At 39.4% G+C, this 22,256-nt stretch overlaps 1 protein-coding gene across 1 annotated transcript in view; it reads right to left on the bottom strand.

Annotated features, from left to right (window-relative positions):
• Positions 1-12,266: 12,266 nt before the first annotated feature.
• Positions 12,267-22,256, bottom strand: part of scara5 (scavenger receptor class A, member 5 (putative)) — a 69,018-nt gene continuing 59,028 nt past the window's right edge. The window contains exons 9-10 of the mRNA XM_053479851.1: positions 21,012-21,200; positions 12,267-15,091 (exon numbers count right to left, since the gene is read on the bottom strand). Coding sequence (XP_053335826.1) covers positions 14,958-15,091; positions 21,012-21,200 — 323 coding nt within the window. The 3' untranslated portion in view covers positions 12,267-14,957. The remainder of the gene's footprint in view (positions 15,092-21,011; positions 21,201-22,256) is intronic.

Raw genomic sequence — 22,256 nt, 5'->3', positions numbered from 1 at the left:
ATGTTATGCAATTCGTTAAAGTTTCAGGTCAGGTCATGTGAGCCCATTTCCATGTTTTGCTCTTTTGTAACGTGAAGGAAAATTCATTTTTAGTAAAGTCACATGACCAAGCGGAATGACGAGATGATGTCTGGATTCCTACTATAAATAGACGTGATAAAATGGCCCTGTCTCGTGATGCCAGCTGTCAAACTTTTTCATGTCTGGGTTTTCTGTATCCCAGGGCACAAGGCAGGGGAGATACCCTGGATAGGGTGCTAAACCACTGTACACACACACACACACATGGTAGGTTATATAAATAACTAATTCCGGTCATCGGGAGTCAGAAGTTCACCTGTTTGTTTTTTAGGACATAGCTGGAAATCCTCATAGAGCTAGATGACAATTAAACCTCTTCAGAAGGGCTTAAGTGCTTTTCTAATCTCTTGTCATTGTATTGCGCAGATGTGACCGTATGTCACCAAGGTGACGTCAGCTCTGGAATTTAATGGAAGATAATACAGGCTCCAAAGTAGGTCATTTATAGCATCTGCGAGGCCAATATAGCACATTAATACTCACACCTCAGCCATGTGGTATGTGTGTTTGGGTATTGTTCTTTTTTTTTTTTTTTCATTCCATTGACTTTCTGTTACTAATTTGGACATGGGGATTTCCTTATTTCCTCCTATGTTTCAGCCAACGCTTTTATAGTGGATATAAAAAGCCATCTCATGCTTGCTTTTGTGAATTAGACCAGCGAAATCCAGTTTAGTGGTGTAACTCACCTGACCAGGCAAGGCCTGATCAGCAGGAAGTAAGTCCAGGCGTTGCATTTCCTCTTGAACAACTTCATGTGACTAAAATAATTTAATATTTTAGTCACAAGCTTCATCAAAATCGAATGTTTAGTCGTGCCTGTTTTGGGTACAGTGGTTCTACAGAAGGTAACCATAAGAACTTATCAGATCAAATCTTACAGTAGCACTCTGTGATATGATTGCTATTAATAATGATGATTCCAACCCAATGCCCAAACCCCAGGCACTGGATACAGTGCCAGTCCCAAGCCCAGATAAAATGGGAGGGTTGCTTCAAGAATTGTATCCGGCTTAAAACATATGTCAAGTTGTTGTGTGGATCGGATGATTCGCTGTGGTTATCCCTCAACAGGTCCGAAAGGAGGGCATTGATTCATTTCCTATACGGCTTATTCTGTCTACAGGCCTGTTTAGGCCTGAAACCTATCCAAGGATACTTTGGAAACAAGGCAGAGTACATCTTGGACAGGATGTCAATCTATCACAGGACACACCGGACAATTTGGGAACACTAATTGACCTCATCTGCATGGAATAACCAAGCATGTGGACAATATGCAAACTCCACATGTTGGCCAGACCCAAGGTGGAAATCAAACACTCGACCCTGAAGGTGTGACATCACATTGCTAACCATTAGTCCATTGTGCCGTCTTAAGAATGATTATAAATAAAGCGTATTCAGAAGGTGATTATGTAGAACACATGGTACAGTGGTGCTTTATGACAATAATATTTGAAAGTTGTTCCTTAAGTTTTTCCTGAAACAATGTGTGCAGAGTGTCAGTGTTTTATCCTGTTGAAAGATGGAAACACTGTTTCCATGAAGGGGTGTCAAAGAACATTCAAATAAATGGCAGGACTTTAGTGGAACATCACCTAAAGCATCATGCTGCTTCTTCCATGGTACACTCTGGTGCCAGCTATTTCCCAGGTAAACGACACACCACATGATTTGAGGAAAACGTGATTCATCAGACCTTCCATTGATCTGTGATCCAGTTCTGATGCCCATTGTAGGAGCATTCGGTGGTGGGCATGGTTTAGCATAGGCACCCTAACCGGTCAACAGCTACCCAACCTCATGTGTAACAAAATGTGATGCGTTGTGATACAATTTTTGAGATACAGTAGCACTTCTGTGGGATCAGACCTAATGGACCACAATTTGCTCCCCACCTGCATAAATGAACCCTGATGAAACCTTTGAATTTTCTTTCCTGGAGTGCTTTTGGTAGGTATTAACAAATGCAGTCCATTAAGATTCCACAAGAGCTGTTGTTTTGGAGATGACTCAGATGTCTGGACGTCGCAAGTGTCTCAAAGTGGCTTACCCTGGCCCATTTGTCCTGCTTCCAACACATCAACTTTGAAAATCAATTGTTCACTTGCAGGCTAATTCTGTTTACCCCATTCTTCATCAGTGTTGTTACTAGTGTTGTCCAGCTTGTTTTAATGTGATGCCTGGTGTCACAGACACAGCACAGACGTCATTTCAAAAGGTGGAACACCAGGCCTTAGCCTTGATTGTAGAGGTTACATGGTAACATTTATGTGCCTTTATCATCACATGAGGGTCTAAATGTTTTTCAAAAATACCCCGACACACTTTTGTGGCTGCATTTATGAACACATGGAAACGACATGACTTACTTTTTCCAGTGTTGGAAAAAAAAAGAAAAGAAACAACATCTTTAAAATAACAACAAAAAAGGAAGCCTCTGTTTGTTTCTGTGGGCGTGTGTGTGTGTTACTAGGGCTCAAACTGCAAAGGTGTGTGTGTGTGTAGGGGTTTCCCGCTTGCAGAAGTGAGAGTATGTGAGTGCACTGCAGCAGTAGTAGCACAACCTTTTTTTTTTTTTTTTCTTTCCACTTCACCCCCCTCATGAGAGAGTGGATCATGCGCCGGCGGTTTCACACCACACAGGAGACCTCAGTGTGCTTCTGCTGCAGCTTTGGAGTGAATCACACACCAGATTTAGTCAGACAAAGACAAAGGGCGGAGGATAATAATAGGCCTTTACACACACACACAGCTTTATAGTTGACTACGTTCTAGCTATGGTCACATCTGTGGTACAAGCCATTGATCAGATACCGAAAAAACCAAAATGACAGGTTTTAGGTAGGCGGCATGGTGACTTAGTGGTTAGTACTGTCACCTTGCACTTCCGGGGTCCGTGGGGTTCGATTTCTGCCTCTGTGTACCTGGTACTCGACTCGTTACTTTTCCAACCATTTATTCTACACATGCAGCAGGTTAATCAACCGTATGACTGTTTCACCGATCAGACGCAGCAACAATAATCACATGACTCCGTTTGACCAATCAGTCGCAGTAACAATAAACACATGTAGTCACATGACCACACTCTAACTGGCAGCCTAGCGGGGAAAAAAGCTCCAGCCAGCATCTCTGACATCATACTGTATACAAAGCATGTTTTGCTTACACAAAGTGCAAAAAAACAGCTTCATACTGCAAATACAGTAGTACATACTCTGCCCACCTCTGCCAGTGATGGATTGGCACACATATACACATGCTGAGGTCTCATGTGCGGTGTGAAACTGATCCACTCTCTCATGAGGGAGGTGAAGTAAAAACAAAAAAGGTGTACCCCGCCTTGTGTCCTAAGTGTCCTGGAATAGGCTCCAGGCCCCCCACGACCCTTTATATAGAGTAAAACGGTTTAGACGGTGAGTGGGTAAGGTTTTAGGTTAAGCTGGATTCTGATTATTCAGATGGTGTTGATTAATTTTCTATAACAGCAACTTTGATAGTATGATCATGATCAGAGGTTTATATGAACGTGCATGTCCCGATACATCATCGTTTCTGTGGAAACAGCTTGTGCGCAGTGATTTGTACAGTGAAATCAGATTAAAGGCTAATCATTGAAATAGTGAAGGAGATGTTTATCATTTATGAAGGAATCTCCAAAAGTAAATCTGTATGTTTTTTTTTTAAAGTTTTACGCTGGTGGAGGAAATGAGTGTTAATGGCTGATTAATTTTAATATAGGTATTTGTCACACATAACTGCACAGTAAAAAAATTTATTCTTCATACAGTATACCCCAGCTTTTGTTAGTAACAGGGGCATCTATTATATAATACCCCTGAAGGAGACAGGCCTTGCTAAAGTGCCCAACAGTGGCAAAATGGCTTCGACCCTAAGACCAGTAACTCTGAGCCTTAACACATTAAGCCACTAATCACTACGACCCCTAAAAATGTACAAATTGTATGGACAATGAAGTTTAAAAAAAATAATCCCCCAGATTTTATGTGACTGTAAGTGTTAAAAGTTATGATGTTTTGTATAAAAAAAAACACCATGAAAGTTCTGCACAGTTTGAGCCACTCTTCTGTTGAAAACATGTATAATTATTGGTCGAAGCTAGTGTTGCGTGATATATAAACCTTATATATATAGATATATAAAATTAAAACCTCCATGAATTAATTATTTTTAACTGCTATTTATTATGTAATGCATTTATTTATTATATTGATTTGCAAAATTAGTAACCGCACCTTCTTTAGCAAGTAGTGCAATCAATGTTAAAAGAAAGTATGTTTTGAAATGAAAACAAAAAATATTCGCACTTAGTGCCACCGTACTGGTAGCTTAATGATTAGCATTGTCGGCTTGCACCTCCAGGGTTCAGACTTTGATTTCCAAACTTTGCGTGCATGTTCTCCCCGTGCTTGGTGGGTTTCCTCCAGCTACTCTCATTCCCTCCCACAGTCTAAAGACTAGACTAACCAGTTTTTCCAAATTGTCTGTAGTGTGTAAATGAATGTGTGCATGTGTGCCCTGTTATGGATTGCCACCCCATCCAGGGTGTACCCCGCCTCGTACCCTAAGTCTTCTGGCAATGGCTTAATGCCTCCTGCGACCGTGTATACAGAATAAAGTGGTATAGTTGATGAGTGAGTAAGAGTCTTCACACTACAGTATTTATTGTAGATGGCGCTGTTAATATTTTATTTGCAAAACTTGCCGAACCCGTCTTTCTCGACAAAATACAGTAAATCGGGACCGCATTTTCTGCAGAAGTCAACTTAGGGATTTTCTTCTCAAATCCGAGTTTGTTTACAGAGGTTACTAATGCAACGGAAATACACAAAGTGCAACTTCCTAGCTTTAAATTAGTTATACTGTAGATGTTAGTTAAAGCTACTGTAAAACAGTTCATTGGTTCACAGAGAAATACACTCCACTTACTCTTAGCTTAGCTTAGCTTGCTGCTAGCAAATCATACCAATATGGGGCATCCAATTTCCCACATCACCTGTCAAAAATTAAGTCATTTTGACTAATAAATTACAAAAGTGTCTCTCAACCCTCAACCCTTCCTTAAATCTTGAATCTTAAATCTTGTTGCTGCTGTTGGTGTAATGGTGCCTGCTTCCATTAGGTGTCGCCACCGCAAATCATTATCTATGATCATTATATTAAATGTGCACTTTTTTTATGCTGTATTCTCTTCCAGACACAGCCACCGACCCTGTCATTAGTGCCTTGCTGTGGGGCATTGGCTAGTGCAATACAGGCCTACAGTGTGCAGAGGTTTATTTTACTTTGCCTTGTCTTTACATGACTTTTTAACACTGTTCCGGTCTACAGCCTCTGAGGTGACATTTGAACATTTCTTTGTTATGAGCGTAGTCATCCGTGAAGTGATGTCTGTTTATCTTTTTTTCCTTTTTTCATTTTTTGTAATTAAAGCACACAGTGTTTGGAGTCAGCATACACTGTAGCCTGTAGGGAGTAACTTTGGCGGTGGTATCTCAGCAGATTAAGACTCTACTGATCAGAAGGTCAGTGGTTATACCAATCAGCTATACCATGAAGACACAAAACATTATGTCCAATATGGTGTCGGTTCCCCTACCTATAGGACCCTATGCCTACCTATGACCCCATAACTCTATGACTCTGGGGGTGTGCTGTGGTGTCTGGCAGCGGATCTTTTGAGTGTTGTGGTCTTTTTTTCTTTTTTGCATCCCGTGGTTTCTCAGTTGGATCTGGATCTAGGGATTTTGTCGGTTGACCTTTGGCTCTTTGCCAACCGGGCACCATACACGGCAGGGTGTGTTGCACTGGGTGTTCCAGTGCCTTTCTGTTATGGCCACCATTGAACTTTTTGCTGCTTTGTGCTGCACTGGCTTTTCTGTGGGTTCAGACTGGACGGGCATGAGTGAGCCAAGGTGCCCCTGATCCTGTCACGAGTTTACTGGTACAGTATATCATTGACATTGTTATTCAATTCACCTAGCGGTGGTGTTGGTTCAATTCACTTGGTGTTGGTGGTGTTGGCATTGTAGCTGATTAGTATAAGTATGTTTCCCTCTTTGTCCCGGAGGCAGCTCTGGCACCTCAGGGCATGAACAGCATAGGACCTTGTGGGTTGTGCTGTGGTGTGTGGCAGCTGTGGTTTGATATTTTGCAATAAACTATATAAAGTTCAGTTAAATTAACTAAACTTCATAAAGTTTGTTGTAAAATAACACACCACAACTTTAGGAGAACAAGAAGAAAGAAAAAGGACGTATAGCATCATGAGAAATGACGAAAAATATAATTTAATGTGCAACGAAAAACAAGCAGTTCAGACTCACTTAACGATCCAAAAAACATTTTTTTTTTTGCAATGCACATAAGAAAATGCACATAAAGTTCATAAATCTTTCACTTGAGGAGCAGCATCACTTCCTCTTCATGGTAAAATTGAGAGTGATAGGAAATTTTTAGTCTGTATTTAAAAACAAAAAGCAGACGCTGTTTAACTTTGCGTACCATGAGAACTCGCAGCAGCTCGGTGCTGGAACAATATCAAAGTAACCACTTCCTTGGTATTTACTTCGAATCTTTACTGAACACAGTTCCAGTAACACCTGTGACAGGTAGAGACATGTAGACTGAGCCACTTTCAGTATCAACACACTATCAGTCACGAAGTACTACTTTCCTTTTCCTATCTATCTATCTATCTATCTATCTATCTATCTATCTATCTATCTATCTATTTTTATAATTTATGTTCGGTATTCGGAAATCTTGAATATATGATTTCATTATAACACCATGACTCTTCACAATCATGGTGCTCCCTCTAGTGGATACTCTGTGCAAGTATTTACACCTTCTAGCTTTGGAGAGAAAGTTTGGTTTCAGTTATGATCAGGATTAAAATATATATATAATGTTATAACTTTATAAGTAGATGTTGTTTCTTACTATTCTACTCCTTTCCTCCCATTCTGTTCACTTCTGTAACTTTTTGTCCTTTCAGTTCTTTTCTTTTTGTTTTACTTTTAAGTCTTTTATCCCTTTTTTGTTCTTGTCCTTTTGTTTTGGTTACACTCTTAACAACTGATCTCCATTTTTGTTATGCATTGTTTCGATGTTTCACTTTTTGTTATTTACTTTCCCTTCTTTGCTTTCTCATTGTGTCCATTCCATTTCTTTGGTTCTTACTTTACATCCTGTTCCGTGTTTAAAATTTTTGTTCTTCACATTTGCTTTCCATTCTCCTCGTTAAATTCAAGTCCATAAATTGTATTTTTTCATTTAATTTTAATTATATTTAATTTATTTTTAAAGTTCAGTTTCATACTTTACACCCCACATTCTTTGCATTTTGTTTCTGTTCTGTTCTTTACTTTTTTAATCTCCATAAATCATTCTTTACATTTTGTCTTTGTGTTTTTACTATAGTTTTTTCTTTATATTTAGTTGTTTGCTTTCCGCATGTTTCCGTATGTTTTAATGTTTTGTTCCTATAGATTTTGTTATATCTTTTTATCTTTCGAGGCTTTTACACAGTGTGTTCCCTTTTTTACAGTTTGTTCTTTGCTCCTTTTAATTACAGTTTTATTTTTGGCATTTTTTTATGTTAAATTCTTTAATGTTAGTATAACTCTTTTACTGTTTTAAAGCTCATCTCTCTTAATACGGTAAATAATTTTCTGTATGAAAAAAAAAATTAGGTATTGTAGATTATAACAAATCGTACAGTGAGTGTAAAGCTCCACACACACTAAAAAGGTATTAAAGTACAGCGCCACCTTGTGGATGTTTAGAATAATGTTCTTTTCAGTATCATCATGCAGCTTTGGAAAAATAAAGTTATAAACTCCTATCTATCTATCTATCTATCTATCTATCTATCTATCTATCTATCTATCTATCTATCTATCTATCTATCTGCCTTTTCATTTCACCTTTTTTTTTCTTTTTGTTTTGCTCTTTACATTCAGCAATCTTCCAGTCTTCTGAGAATTATGGGTGATGATCAATCATCTAACTTGTGATCAGATATTTTTCCGATAATAATAATAATAATAATAATAATAATAATATTTTTTATGAACATTTGATGCAGTTGTATTACTGTTCAGCAGACAAGAGAGGGTGATGTTGTGTTGCTTCAGCCATGTGGTAGAAGTGATGAGAGGACGCATTCTCACTATGTTTAAATCCTATGGAAGTGCCCTTACTATGGACATTTACATTTATGGCATTTGGCAGACGCCCTTATCCAGAGTGACTTTATTTCATTGTACATCTGAGCAGTTGAGGGTTACAGGTCTTACTCAAGGACTTGGTGGTGCTGGGGTGTGAACTTGGGACCCTATAATCAGTAGTCCCACATTAAATTATACCCTTTATCCATTATATCACATCCAGGAAAATGGTTTAAATCTTTCCCCTGTGTTCCTCCAGTAAGATGCTCTCTGGAGTGCTACACGTCCTGCCCCGACACCCACACTGTGGTTAGGATTTGTCTCTTCCCAGTAGCAGCTTGTTACCAACAAACACAGTCTGTTTATATACAAAAGAAACAAATGACCATAACTGTTTATCTATAAGCGTACCACAGGGATCTGATGGATGATGATTGACTTGAACAGGGTACCTTCCTCCTTTTGTTTAGGTGGTCAGGGTTGTGGTGCATCTTGGAGGCTATTGGTGCTCTTAGTGCAAATCGTTTAATCATTTCAAGACAGTATGACTGACTTCCGTCTTCGAAAGGAAACACATCAACATGCACAGTTAAATCACAGCTCTCAAGCCGCATCATGGGGAATTTCAATGTTTCTAATGGTGCATTCATGTGCATTTAAATTGGCAGTGGTTATCTTTGTTTTGATTTTGCTATGAATCGTTTACTTTCAGTACTAGAAATATATCTGAGATCAGAACTGAATTTCTGGTTGAAATTATTTGTCACATGGATCTTAGAACTGCGTAAAATGATTTTTCTGCATTTCTCAGTTAAGCCCCTACAGTAGGGTTTAAGCGCAGGGTCAGTCAAATATATGTTTTTTCTTTTGATGTTTTCCCACCAATATTGTGTATTATTTTTCGAAATGTTTTATGATGCACTGCAATCGCTTTATAGTTCAGGACTAAAATTTTCTACGGTTTTGTACCTGAGCCTCCAATAACGACCTGGAGATCATATAAACTTAAACATTTCTCTTGTCCCTTCACTGTTTATCTTCAATGAGGATGGGTTCCCTGTTGAATCTGGTTCCCCTCAAGGTTTCTTCCTATTGCCATCTCAGGAAGTTTTTCTTTGCCATCGTCACCGTCAGCCTGCTCATCACTGTTCAAATCACTATATAAATTAAATTTAATTGAATTTAATGTTCAGCGTTTGAGCTTAGTACAATATATGAAAGATCCTCATTACAGCTAAAAAGCTCATTAATGTAATGCATGAAAATGCCCCATGCTGTTGTCTGATCAGGCAAGTAAGAAATAAATGTAATATTTTTCATTTTTTGAAAAGAAAATAAGAGCTGCGATTTAACATTTTCCTGACAACTGGATGTGAATTTCATTTATGATTATTGTTAAACTGGAATAAATGAAAAAGTAATGCACTTCTAAAGCAAAATACAAGGAGGTCGTGTTAGACTGCAGTACTTATAATGGACTCGTTCATCCTTTCCACTCCCACGGTGATACCGCATTTATACGGCGACAACATAATTATACAGAGTTTATTCTTCAGTGCTGTTCATTCTTTCCCACAGTGTTGCAAGCCATTCTCTCTTTCAGGAGAGCCGAGTTGGCCAAATCTCACAAATCTGAAGCTTCTGATGCCAGCGGATTGGAGATCATAGATCACAGATCATGAGCTGACACACTTTCTTACAAATTTATGAGCAAAACATCCAAAGAAACCCAATCTGTTGTATTAAGAGGTCACGTTAACCAAAAAGCTCCATCCCTGTGTGGTCAAATAAGGCCACGAGTTGATTTTATGGGAAAACCGAGCTGTAGAACATTTACAGTCTGAGCTCCGACTCCAGTAAAAACACATTTATGTCAACAGCCGTTTTTAAAAAATGTTTTCTAGCTTCTTAACAACTCGTATTTCTCTTTTGGACTCCATCAAGGCTGTAAATCTAGCGCGATGTCTGGTGTCACATCTAATAAAGATGTGATTACTGATAATAATAATAATAATAATAATAATAAAAATAAATACATTTAAGGTCATATTTCAGCACAATAGCGCTTCATCGCTGGGTGCTGGTGTTGATTAGTTTCCTGCCACAGCACAACAACAGTCTTTTATTCTTTATGGAGTTTGCGTCAGGGAGATGGAGTGATCACTGCAGCATCAGATCAGACATAATCCACAAGACTGCGTGTGCTTTTTTTTGGGTCTTATCTAAAACTAAATCAACTCCAAGATCAGCTAATGTGTGTGTCATTACATTAATAAAAAAAAAAACCCAGAGGAATTCAGTAAACTCTAGTGCAAAGCAGACCTCTGGAACTTTAATCCTCTTGGCCTGACAGAGAACACAGGAGCTTTATCACTCTCCCCGAGGACAAATAAAGAGCCAGTGTTATTCTCTGCGTCTGATCTCGGGCTCTTTTCCCTTTTCGCCTCGTTCCTTCACGACCGCTTGGTGTATTTACAGTAAGAGCCGTGTTGCACATAAAGAGCTTGTGTGTTTAGTGACAGAGAGCAGTGCTGCAGGACGACACGGCGTCGCTGTGCTTCTGGTTGAACGTCTGGCCTTCAGCTTGTGTCATTCATGTGTCACGCAGTTACAGGAAAATGATCAACCATGCAGCCAGTGCTACATCAGCACAATCTGGTCTTTTATTCCTTTAATAATCATGACAATTTTTTCTTATATTAATTAATTAAGACTTCAGCTTCTTCCTGTTTTCACTCTTCATAATCTTCGCATCTCTCTCTCTATCACCCCATCTTTCTTACTGTTGTATCTCATTTTCATTCTGACACTCCTAAAAGTCACTGGGTGGAGAGTCACAGTACTGGTGCCATAGTACATCAAGTGAGGTTTTAACGTAACCTTTTAGGGTTGCCAGATCAACAAAATTCTTACTGGAAAGCAGCTCGCTCTGATAAAGCTGTATCTCCTTCACTCTCTTCTGTTTTTGTCTCAATTTGTCCTGTATCATTTCTTATATCATCTCATTCTTTCCTTTTTAATTTCTCTTTTTCTCTCCTTCACACACCATCTCTTTCTCTGTCATCCCATTCTCTCTCTTTCACTCATTCTCCCCCATCTCTTCTATTATAACCTCTTCCTTCTTCCATGTTCCTCTTTTCTTCCTACCCACTCATCTACCTGTAATCTTTCCTTCATTTCCCTTTTTACTTCCTCTTTCTTTCTACTTCACTCTTCCTATCTCACTTACTACAGTATCTCTCTTTCGCTTATTCTCTCTCTCTCTCTCTCTCTCTCTGTTTTATAAGAAAACAGAGAATCATACTTTTGAGAGAAATTGGTGTTTTAATGGGGCAAGAAGCACTTTAATTAAAGATTAGCTCTGTTTTACACAATCATTATTTTAAAGACTTTATTACATTCATTTAGTAGTTATTTATTACAGTTATTTATTTATTTATTTATTTATTCCTTATGTATAAAGTAAAAATTGCTCCCAAATTCTCTCTCTTTTTCTCTTTTTCTCTTGCTCATTCTCTCTCTCCCTCCCTCCCATCTCTCTTACCTTATCTCTTTCATCTTCTATTTTCCTTTTTTCATCCAACCTCTTTAACCGTAATATCTCCTTCGATTTCTCTTTTTTCTTTTCACCTTACTCTCGCTCTGTCTATCACATTCTTTTCCATCTTCCATTTTTGTCTCTCTCAGTTTTTCATCTCTCTTACTCTCTGTCTCTCTCATTCTCGCTCTCTCGTTATGTCTCCATCAAACACCAAACCCTCACCCCTTTCTCTCCCGTCTCTCTTAATTCCTTTTTTTCTTCACTTATAATTCAATTCAATTCAATTTCATTTGTATAGCGCTTTAAACAATCGAAATAATCACAAAGCAGCTCTACGCAATCTGCTCGCTGCCACATCTGCTCGCTCTGCACCTGCTTCCACCTGCATCCTGTGGGCGGAGCCTCTCATACACACATCCGTTAAAAAGAGTCAGAAGCACAGGTATGCGTAAACATGGTTTATTCTCTCTTCATATGGAGATTGAAAACAAAACCCCTAATAAAAACTGTATATTCATGGTATTTTCTTCTCCGTCTGAGACGTTGCTTCAGGACACTGAATGTGCAGGATGGATTATATCAAAAATTATTTACATTAATACAGGGACTAAGACAGAAACAGAAACTAAAATGCTGATGATAAAAACAGTCCTTTAAAAGATTTAAGGCTTTTCCCACTGTAAGCGCTCCTGATGATTCATGTTGCTTTTAAGGCACTCGGGTTCAAATGGTTCGCTCGGATCTCTCCTAGGAATACCAGCTCGGTCTGCAGAGTCTTGAGTGATGTGATGCATTAAAGGTAGGAGATGTGTATATGGTTTGCCTTTATTAGGCACCTGTGTCGGATAAAATTGTCATCTTTATTAATGTATTAGAAAAAATGAGGTATAAATATACAAAAAACACAAGACTGGAGATTGGGAATTTTAAGAAAACAAGAGAAGTTGTATTAAATGTGTCTCTGTAGGTGGTTGTGGAGGAGAAGCTAAGTGTGTGTCTTCTTTGGCAGACGATTATTCTCTTCAGTCACCCTGACGTAGAAAAAAAGGCACTTAAGGAGACGTGAGGTGAGCATTGAACCTCTGTACACTCAATACATTGCTTTAAAAACAGATTATGAGGTGTGTGTGTGTGTGTGTGTGTTCAGATACACTATATGGACAAAGATATTTTTAAAACCTGCAATGACATTGTATCCAAATATAATGGACTTAGGACCCTGTTTGCAACTATAACAGCTTCCACTCTTTGGAAGTTGGAAATTTTTGAAGTGTTTCTGTGGCAATTCGTGCCCATTCATTCTGTAGAGCGTTTATGAGGTCAGGCACTGATGTTGGACGAGAAAGTCTGGCTCGCAATCTTTGTTTCAATTCATCCAAAAGGTGCTTGATGGGGTTGAGGTCAGGGATCTGTTTTAAGGCCAGTCACACACAACTCATCAAACCATGTCTTTATAGTCCTTGCTTCATGCACTGGGACACAGTCATGTTTGAATAGAAAAGGGCCGTCCCCAAACATCTCTCACAACTTCACCGCAAAGTTGTATAGAAGCATAGCATTGTCCAAGATGTCTTGGTATGCTGAAGCATTAGGATTGCCCTTCACTGGGGGTAAGGGGCCTGATTGATTGAAACAACTGAATTCAATAAACAGGTTTGGGCAAAATCTTTTGTCCATATAGTGTTTACTAATGTTATAGACAATAATATGTGTGACAGGTAAGACAGAAATTTGTTCTTTATACTAAATGTAGTCGATCATCATAATTTTGTGATAAGTTGCTTATGTTGTTTAGAGCGGTAACCTTTCCTGTGGGCGTGGCTCGGACAGCATTCTTAGTTCCAATGAAATGATGGTAGTACTGTAGCTAAAGCTAAATAGTTAATGCTAACAGCGCAATAAGATGAAATGAAACCATAGGTGAAAGTTTTATTTTGGTTTTGCAGGAAATAAATGTAGTTAGAAATTTATATTGTGGCCGAGGAACCAAGGAACTAATTTGTATGTAATAATAATAATAATAATAATAATAATAATAATAACTGTAAATAAGGCTGAAATCGCGGCCTTGTTTGATTCTAATTACTTGCTATTGTGAACGTAGATCGTTGTTCGTTGAATCTCGTAGCTATTTTGGATGGGAAGGGGGCGTGTCCTAATGTTTAAGTGTTACTCATTTAGAAAACAGTTCCAGTTAAGTTTAGTAGTAAATGTAGTAAATATTAATTTATCCTGCTATTAAAGAAGCTAAAAGATAAAAAGTGCTACGAGTCAAGTGTGTATGTGTGATGTTAGTAATAATAAGTGTTGCTGCAGACTAAACAATTTGACTTTGGGCACCAGACATGGCTCAGCTTCATTTACAGCACTTCATTTACAATAAAGGAGCAAACTGTGATAAATCATGAGCCCTTAACCAACACTGATGCCTGGAGATATGCCATGATGAGAGATTTTGTTCCAATCATTTTCGAACCGATCAAGGCCTGAACGAGTGAGAAGAAATCCGGCACGCATCCATGCAAGCGGGTGAATTTCCAGAAACTTCCACCCTGCTATAAACTCTGCAATCAACCCTGAATCTGGTTACTCGTCTTAAGGCAAGGACACTCGGGAAGAGGTGTGTGAAGCGAAAAAGCAGATGCTGATGAGTGAAGACTAGAAAATATCAAAGGCACAAGATACCAAACTTCAAGTAAAACAATGTGTGAATCTTGCCTATTCATGGCACATGGGACAAATATATTTATATCTGTTAATACTGCTGTGTGTCATACACACTTTCTATTCCAAGCCTTAAGAGTGGATTTGGCATCATAAAAATGAGGTTGTCTGTAATAAAATTGCGCTACGATACAATCTATATCACTTAATGCTTAAGGATGTACATACAATCCTTTTGTTTGTTTTTAGTAAAGACTGTGCGTTTGCCAGCCTGGTTATTTGCCTGGCATTGGTCCCTGTTGGTTTATGAATCCCCAACACCAACCTGCTGAAAATGAGGCCCAAACGATTCCTCTAGTCTTTCTATGGTGGCCTGGAGAGGGACCACATCTGCCACGTAACCCTGTCAGCCAATCAGCTGTTGTGCTGCAGTCCAAAACAAAGCAGTCCATTCAGAATCAGAAAAAGGTTTAGGTGTTGCACGTCACACCAGCGTCCTCAACGTGCCCGCAGTTGGTTTTGGCCCATCCAGAGAACTTGCACTGGTGGATGGTTTCCTCTGTGCCGATACACGCCACGTCATCCATCCAGATTGGATCTTTACCTGCAAACAGAAAGACACAGAAGGTAGTTATTCATTGACTTTGGTTAACACCTTACTCAGAAGGCAATGATATTTAAGGCATTTTTAGATTTCACAGTAGGGCCCTGAGATCATTTACGAGAACACTTCACCCCAAAGTCTGGTTAATTTTGATCAGTGAGAACACAAGCATTCTCGGCTCGACCATTGCCGACCCCAGCTTATGTGCTTAGTATACTCGACACTAATTGACTCAGATATGGAAGCCAATTCCGTATCTGCAACATCATCAGTGCCGTCAGTTTCCTCTGAAATCTCTGGGCACACGTAGGCATGATACAAATCAATCTTGCCTGGTGTAAAAATGTGCTTAGTCCTCTTATCACATCTATGTAAAAGAGAGAAGTGCATTGGTGTTTAAAGTCCTCTAATCTGTCATTATTACTCTATGTTAAGCTATTACAAGCTTTACTTTAGACTGTTATAAAGCACTGACACTTGAGGCACCTTTCAAACTTCTTTACATTCTTCCAGAAAAATACAGATGACGTTTTTCAACTGATTATTTAGAGCATCCAGCATAATGGGGGAATCAATAGACACCTTCAACTAAAGTCAGAGCTGCTTTTAAAGTAAATTAATCAACAACTCCATATGTCTGATCAATCAGAGTCGAGTTCTGAAAAAAATAAATTGTGTGACAATCTTGGGCACACACACACACACACACACACACACAGAGCTGGAGGGGTCTCTGGTGAGGTGAGACACTCTACACTCATTGCCCGATGTTTTTCTACTTAAGTGAAACTACTTCCAAACTGGAAACCCTGACAGCTTCCATTAATGTCTCATCTCTGCTCATGTTCTCCTGGCACTCACGCATGCAGCACTCACTCACCAACCACACTCTCATTTCTTCACCGTTTCAGCTTGACAGGCAGGAGTCAGGCAGTAGAGAAGCAAATCTAACACTATAGGTCTTATCTGGGATTTGTTAAGATGCGTTCAACAAGCAGGACTCTTACACAAAGAGCATAGTGAACTATCCGGGGTTTTTAGGCAAACCTATATCTATGTCCGAGTCTAATTCACATCTGAGATCTTTGCTGGTTCCAGTAACATCACCAGCTTGATGTTGTTACTTTGACAGCTTTTGTTTTTTGGCAAAAACACTGAATTCTTTCCTGTATTTTGCCAATTTGAACACTTACTCACCATACCACACATGCTTTTCCCCAAATAACTCCAGAAAATGCAAACATGGTTCTTTCATAGAGAATACATAGACGATTTAATTTGGTTCAGTTTATGGGCCTAACATTCCATTCGATTCAACAACACTAATATTTATGGTCTGATTTGTCTTAAACAGCCATACGGTATTTATTTAAGGTTTCAAGTGTTGAAACTACTAAGAGTATTTAAAACATAGAAATCGTGTGTAATTTGCATTATTCATGTTTAAACATCCTGTCTCATACAAAACAACAGTATACTCTTTTGCCATGCCAGATCTTCTGCTCCACACTACGGTCCAGTATGTGGCAGTATTGAGGTATTGCAATTCCATAACTATTTACACAATAAAAAAGTAGAAGTAGAAAAAAAAGTGATAATCTTGCAAAATGCGAGTATTCGCAGAAAATGGAACGTTTTGTATTTTCAGCAAAAGCTGCATCATATTTATGAGGAAACCGTCAATTTCAAGTGTTTATCATTTGAAAGTTTATCTAAAAAAACTAAGCAAAGCTGTTCTTTGAAAACGATTCAGACTCATGAACTCAGTGAATCAAAGTTCAATTAAATCTCACAGGTCTATTTCTTTGCTAAAATGTAAGTTCCCTTCTAGCGATGATAAATTCTCAGCTCCGACTGTAAGTCAAATGGTCGGTTTTTATTATGTTTCTATAGTAACAGCTTATACACAGGGTCTTGAATGGCAGACGCTTTACGAACTACATCTGGTAATGAAAAAACGAGCTGATATTTACACGCCTGATTATTGCTATAGTGAAGACTTTTGGTAGTCACTTCCTGTTCTCACAAACACCTATGCCTCATTATCATTGATTAACGATTAAAAACTGGATTTTTTCCCATGAAATAACTGAGAGAAATAACAGAATTCAGGAAGTGTTGCCACACCCCACTACCCTGTCATTGATTAGTTTCCGATCACAACATGTCTTGTACTGTGTTATACCACAGGCCTGTTATAAATGGTGAAGTGTTCCACAAGGTGATGTTTTAATTGCAGTTTTAGAAGGAGTCTCCTCGCTTTCAGTATATAAAACCACTGTTTAGTGATAATTAGTGTAGTAATTAGCAGATGATTGTGGCTTTGGATGTCTCGGTAATGTAGTTACACTACTCGGCTCGGAAGTTATCCCACTGGCACCCTCAACACAACCGCAGTTGGTTTTACCCCAAAGTTATCCTGTTATTCAGTAACTATATCAAAACAACATTAATATGTGTAGTTATGAGTGGAAATCTTTGCTCTGGTGGATACACGAGCGTTAAGGGTTAAACGTGACTGATTTACAGCCGAACTGTTTCTATTCCATGTTTGCGTCCCTGACCGAAGAGGTGAAGAATTGAAGTGAGCAATTACTCATTCCTCTTCATTTGGTTTTCATTAAAACACTGGAGCCACTAAATCTCTCATCCCTCCCTCCCTCCCTCCCTTCCTCCCTCTCGTTCTCCCGTCTCTTCTCTCTCTCAAACTAATCCTGAAACTAACTGCTTCAGAGCCGCTCCTTCAACCTTCGCAAGACGTCCAAAATGCCTTACGCGCCAAATCACTCTCAATTTTCGAAACAACATAATCAGCCGAGCGGCGATGGCTGTGGAAAATGCAAGCGTGCTGTGTTTTATACGTTAGCAAAAGTCTGTAAAATGCAGAACAGCATAAGCGACAGATCGTACATCAGGAAGAGACTGTAACTGTAAGCGAGAGGAGCCAAAACTTTTCCAGAACATTTCACGCTACATTGATTTAAACACTTGGAGGTAAAATAGTGGAGTGTTAAATATGACACGTGGTTTCAGAGCTCCATTCGAGTCACATACTAGACGAGTTGACGTTTATTTATTTATTTATTTATTTATTTAGACTTAACCTCCAAATTGTAAAAGTGCCGCAGTACGTTGGCGAGTCGAGCGCCTCTGAGGGACGTCAGATCTCGTAACAGCTTACAGATGTTTGCAGCTGTGTGGTAGAGAGCGAGCGAGCGAGACGATCAGGAAGACGAAATGCTCATCAATCTTTAAATCTTTCCTGGCATGTCACTTGGAACGAGGTGTGATTTTGTGTGTGTGTGTTTGGATTTGGAGCAGACGTGTGTGTGCGCCATCATTACAAATCTGGATTAGTTAGGCATGTCCGAGCATATCTGTCTCTGTCTCTCACACACGCATACAGTATATCTGTGTATCTGCAGCTCCCACTGTCCTCGATCTAAACACTCCAACCTTAACACACACGTGATTTTAATAAATGAGAAATGAAATATGACTGCAGTGTTTTCTGAAAACACACACACACACACACACACACACACATACACACACACAGTGAGGCCCTTTAAGGGAGCCGCTTCTAGAATCTGAATAACACATCCAGCCGTTTATAATGAACTCTTATCCTGACCTCATGCTTTAGAAATCTCCGCTCATTCAGAATCTTTAAACATCACAGCAAGAACATTTCATTTCATCGTAGCGCCGCTGTTTTCCTCACGAGCAGATTCTTCTGATCGCAAACATTTCTATAAATTATTCAACCCACTGAGCTATAACACACACGCTGCCCAGAAATCCCACAGTACTGTTTTATAATCAGTTTTTTAGCAGAAGTGTGTGTGTGTGTGTGGGTGGGTTGGTGGGTGTGGGAGAGAGAACTTGTTTTGGAGGCAAATGTTTTCCTTCTATATTGAATAATGAAAAGGCTTATTTTAGTAATTCAGCAGATATTTGTTTAGATACTGTAACAGCAACAACAAAAAAAACACAGAGGTTTTCTACTTCCAATGAGAAAGTTACACTTTTTAAATATTAGCAGTGGCCACATTTGCACATTACTGCCCAAGGCGGGTGTTGTAGATTAATACTTTCCATCCATCCATCCATCCATTCATCCATCCATTCATCCATCCATCCATTCATCCATCATCCATCCATCCATCCATCCATCCATCCATCCATCCATCCATCCAGGAACCTCTGTAGTCCAACTAGGGACCATAAATGCCAATGGTGACTATTGTATTTTTTCCCATTTGTATGACCGTGTTAGGACTTCCTGTCAACACTAATATGAGCATTTACACACTACAGGCAATTCAGTCTAATCTGCATGTTTTCATACTATAGGAGAAAACTGGAGGAATGCGGAAGAAACTCACCAATCATGGGGAGAACATGCAAACTCCATGCACACAGACCCCGAGGCAGAAATCAAAAGCAACAGTGCTAACTAAGCCACCGTGCCACCAGGCTAGTACTTTATCATTGCTCTAAGAACTGTTTGTTCACAGAGACTTGTACAGTAGATAGTTTATATAGACTGATTTTTTTTAAGTCAGTAAATGGTGTTGATCATTGATATAGAGACATTTCCTTTTCCCCATTTGAGAATAAATAGAGGCTTGAATGGGTCAGACTCTTTACAGCTACTTTACAGCAAACGTGCTATTACACAGTATATACACTGCCCGGCCCCCAGAGAAAATAAAGTCGCCACTTCATAAGGGTTAAATTATTAGCCTGCATCAAAGACAAAAACAATTGAGTAACATTGAAACTGCTGTAACTGATTTAAGAACTGTCCAACACATTATTAAAACATGACTGTCCTTAACCTTCACCTTTGTGTAAGAAATGTGGTCAGAAAAAAATTATATATGGAGGGTAAAAAATTGACAGTAGAACTTAGAACTATGTTTAATTGTGAAAGTTAAAGCATTTCGACACACACAGTGTTATGAGAACCCACAGCTGTGTGTCCATTAGGAAACCACTTGTTAGTGAGACTCATCAGGAAAACAACACTTGAAAAGTGAAAACTCGCTTGAGGACATGAAGATTGAATTTGAAGCAATAAAAAAAGGTCATGTTGATCTGATGAGTAGAGATTGAGCCTATTCCAGAGTGATGTGCGTGTCAGGGTAAGAAGGGAAGCCCATGAAGTGATCATGCATAGTGTCCACTGTACAAGCCCTTGGAGACAGTGTTATAATCTGGGGTTGATCAGTTACTCAGGTCTAGACTCACCATCGGTATGGGGCAATAAAATGAAGTCAGCTGACCACCTAAATGTACTGAATCAGCAGGTCAAATTGTGAAAGAGTGACATGAGCAATCATTTTCACACTGTGCAACGTAATTAATGCTAAAGGCGGTAAGATGGGATGTTTTTGGATGATTCTTATCCTGATACAAAAATAATGATGAGTTGTAAAGAATTCTGTGATCTTCCGGAGTACACGGAGTGCAAGCAAAACTGGATAAATCATCCCACTGTGACACACACATGCACACACACTCTGGAAAATCGATTTACTCTCTTTATGTGATTGATATTTCAAGCTCCGGTGTGTGACGAGTTTTCCTAATAAAGCTGTATTAATGTCAGTCCTGACGTGCTCTAATACACACTAATAAAACCTCTGCAAAAACAAACCGGTGGCCTGATTGGAACTCTGGCGCTCGGGCTTTTTAATCTGACGCGGCTGCTAAAGCTGCCAGGAAAGTGTGTGACTTCAGTGCTAGCGGTGTTCAATAGGAGCAGCTGGCCAACACACACTTTTCCACGACACACTCTGGGCTCTTAATGCTGTAAATTAAACTGAATAATAACACTGGCGTAATTCTGTAGATGGTTTGTGTAAGGTCACCGCTCGAACGCACCACAGCATGTCCGAAGTACGCGCCTTACCTTGTCCGAATCGTCCGGTTTTGTGGACCTCTCGAGCTCCGCGGAATCCCAGCATCCTGCACACGACATCTCCGTCCTTCTTATCCCACACGTCATCGCACACCGTCCCCCAGCGGCCCTCGTGATACACCTCCACTCGGCCTTCGTGTGCCGCGGAACCGTTCACCAAACGCACCAGGACGTTCTCCTCTGCAACACCAGTGAACACAAGTGAAAGACACAAGTGAAACCAATGATATGTTCCCATTAGTCGAAACTCATGTAAACAGAATCTCAGGCACAATGCAGTCAGATAAAGTATGGTATACGTTCACAGACTTGGATGTAAAGGATGTCAGGACACATGTTTCAAACACATGCTGTTTCAGTACAAGCTTGCACGAGGAAGCAATTTCTTTAGCAAGTCAGACTTTATGTTATTATTATTATTATTATTATTATATTTTCAAACGTCTTTGTTAAGCTCGAATTCAGGGATCCAGCCTAGATTTTCCCTTTCTTCCTTTATTTTTCCTAACTTGCTACTGTTGGTGTCATGGTTCACATGTGTGCTATAACAGACATACTCTCCATTGTCAGCTTATTTGAAAAACATCCTCTGATGATAGATCTAGGGCTTAACTTATTGAGAGCTTATGTTGTCAATCAGCTTGAGGTAATGAGGTTTATTTCTGTCTAATATCATGTCCTCACCATCGTTAGGACTGTTTACAGCCATGCTGTGACTTTAGCATTATATTATGCCAGTCTTTTAATAAAGATACCAACCCTAAGTACAGCACCAGATCCTCTCTTCTTGGGTAGCATACATAGCAACCTGAAATAAACCAGGTTGTTTGACTGGAAGCATCAGATTCCTTCTCATGTTTGTGAAACATTTGACTCTTCGGGACATGTGCACATGTTTATTTGTCTACTTTGAAAATGAATGCTAGCCCAGCTGCAAAACATTAGCCTGATTTGTTTCTCCAGGTCTAGCAGTCAGCTTTAGGTCTGTAAGTAAGCCATAGGATGATCGTTAATAATACCGTATCTTGGTATCGCTCATGAGCGTTCCCAATCCGCCAGAGATTAACACATATGAGGTCGTATTGAAATGTCCATAATCTCTTTAAACTCCGTGAGACTTTGTTTACATAAATACGAGGTTAATAAAGGAGGACATGGGACGGTTGAGCATGGCGGGCTGCATGCTGAGAACTGGATGGACATCTTGTAAATGGGGAACAGATGCTGCATGACTCT

The sequence above is a fragment of the Clarias gariepinus genome, chromosome 2 (assembly GCF_024256425.1).
Source record: "Clarias gariepinus isolate MV-2021 ecotype Netherlands chromosome 2, CGAR_prim_01v2, whole genome shotgun sequence".
NCBI classification, from domain to species: Eukaryota; Metazoa; Chordata; class Actinopteri; order Siluriformes; family Clariidae; genus Clarias; species Clarias gariepinus.
This window is presented reverse-complemented; position numbering and strand designations above follow the sequence as displayed.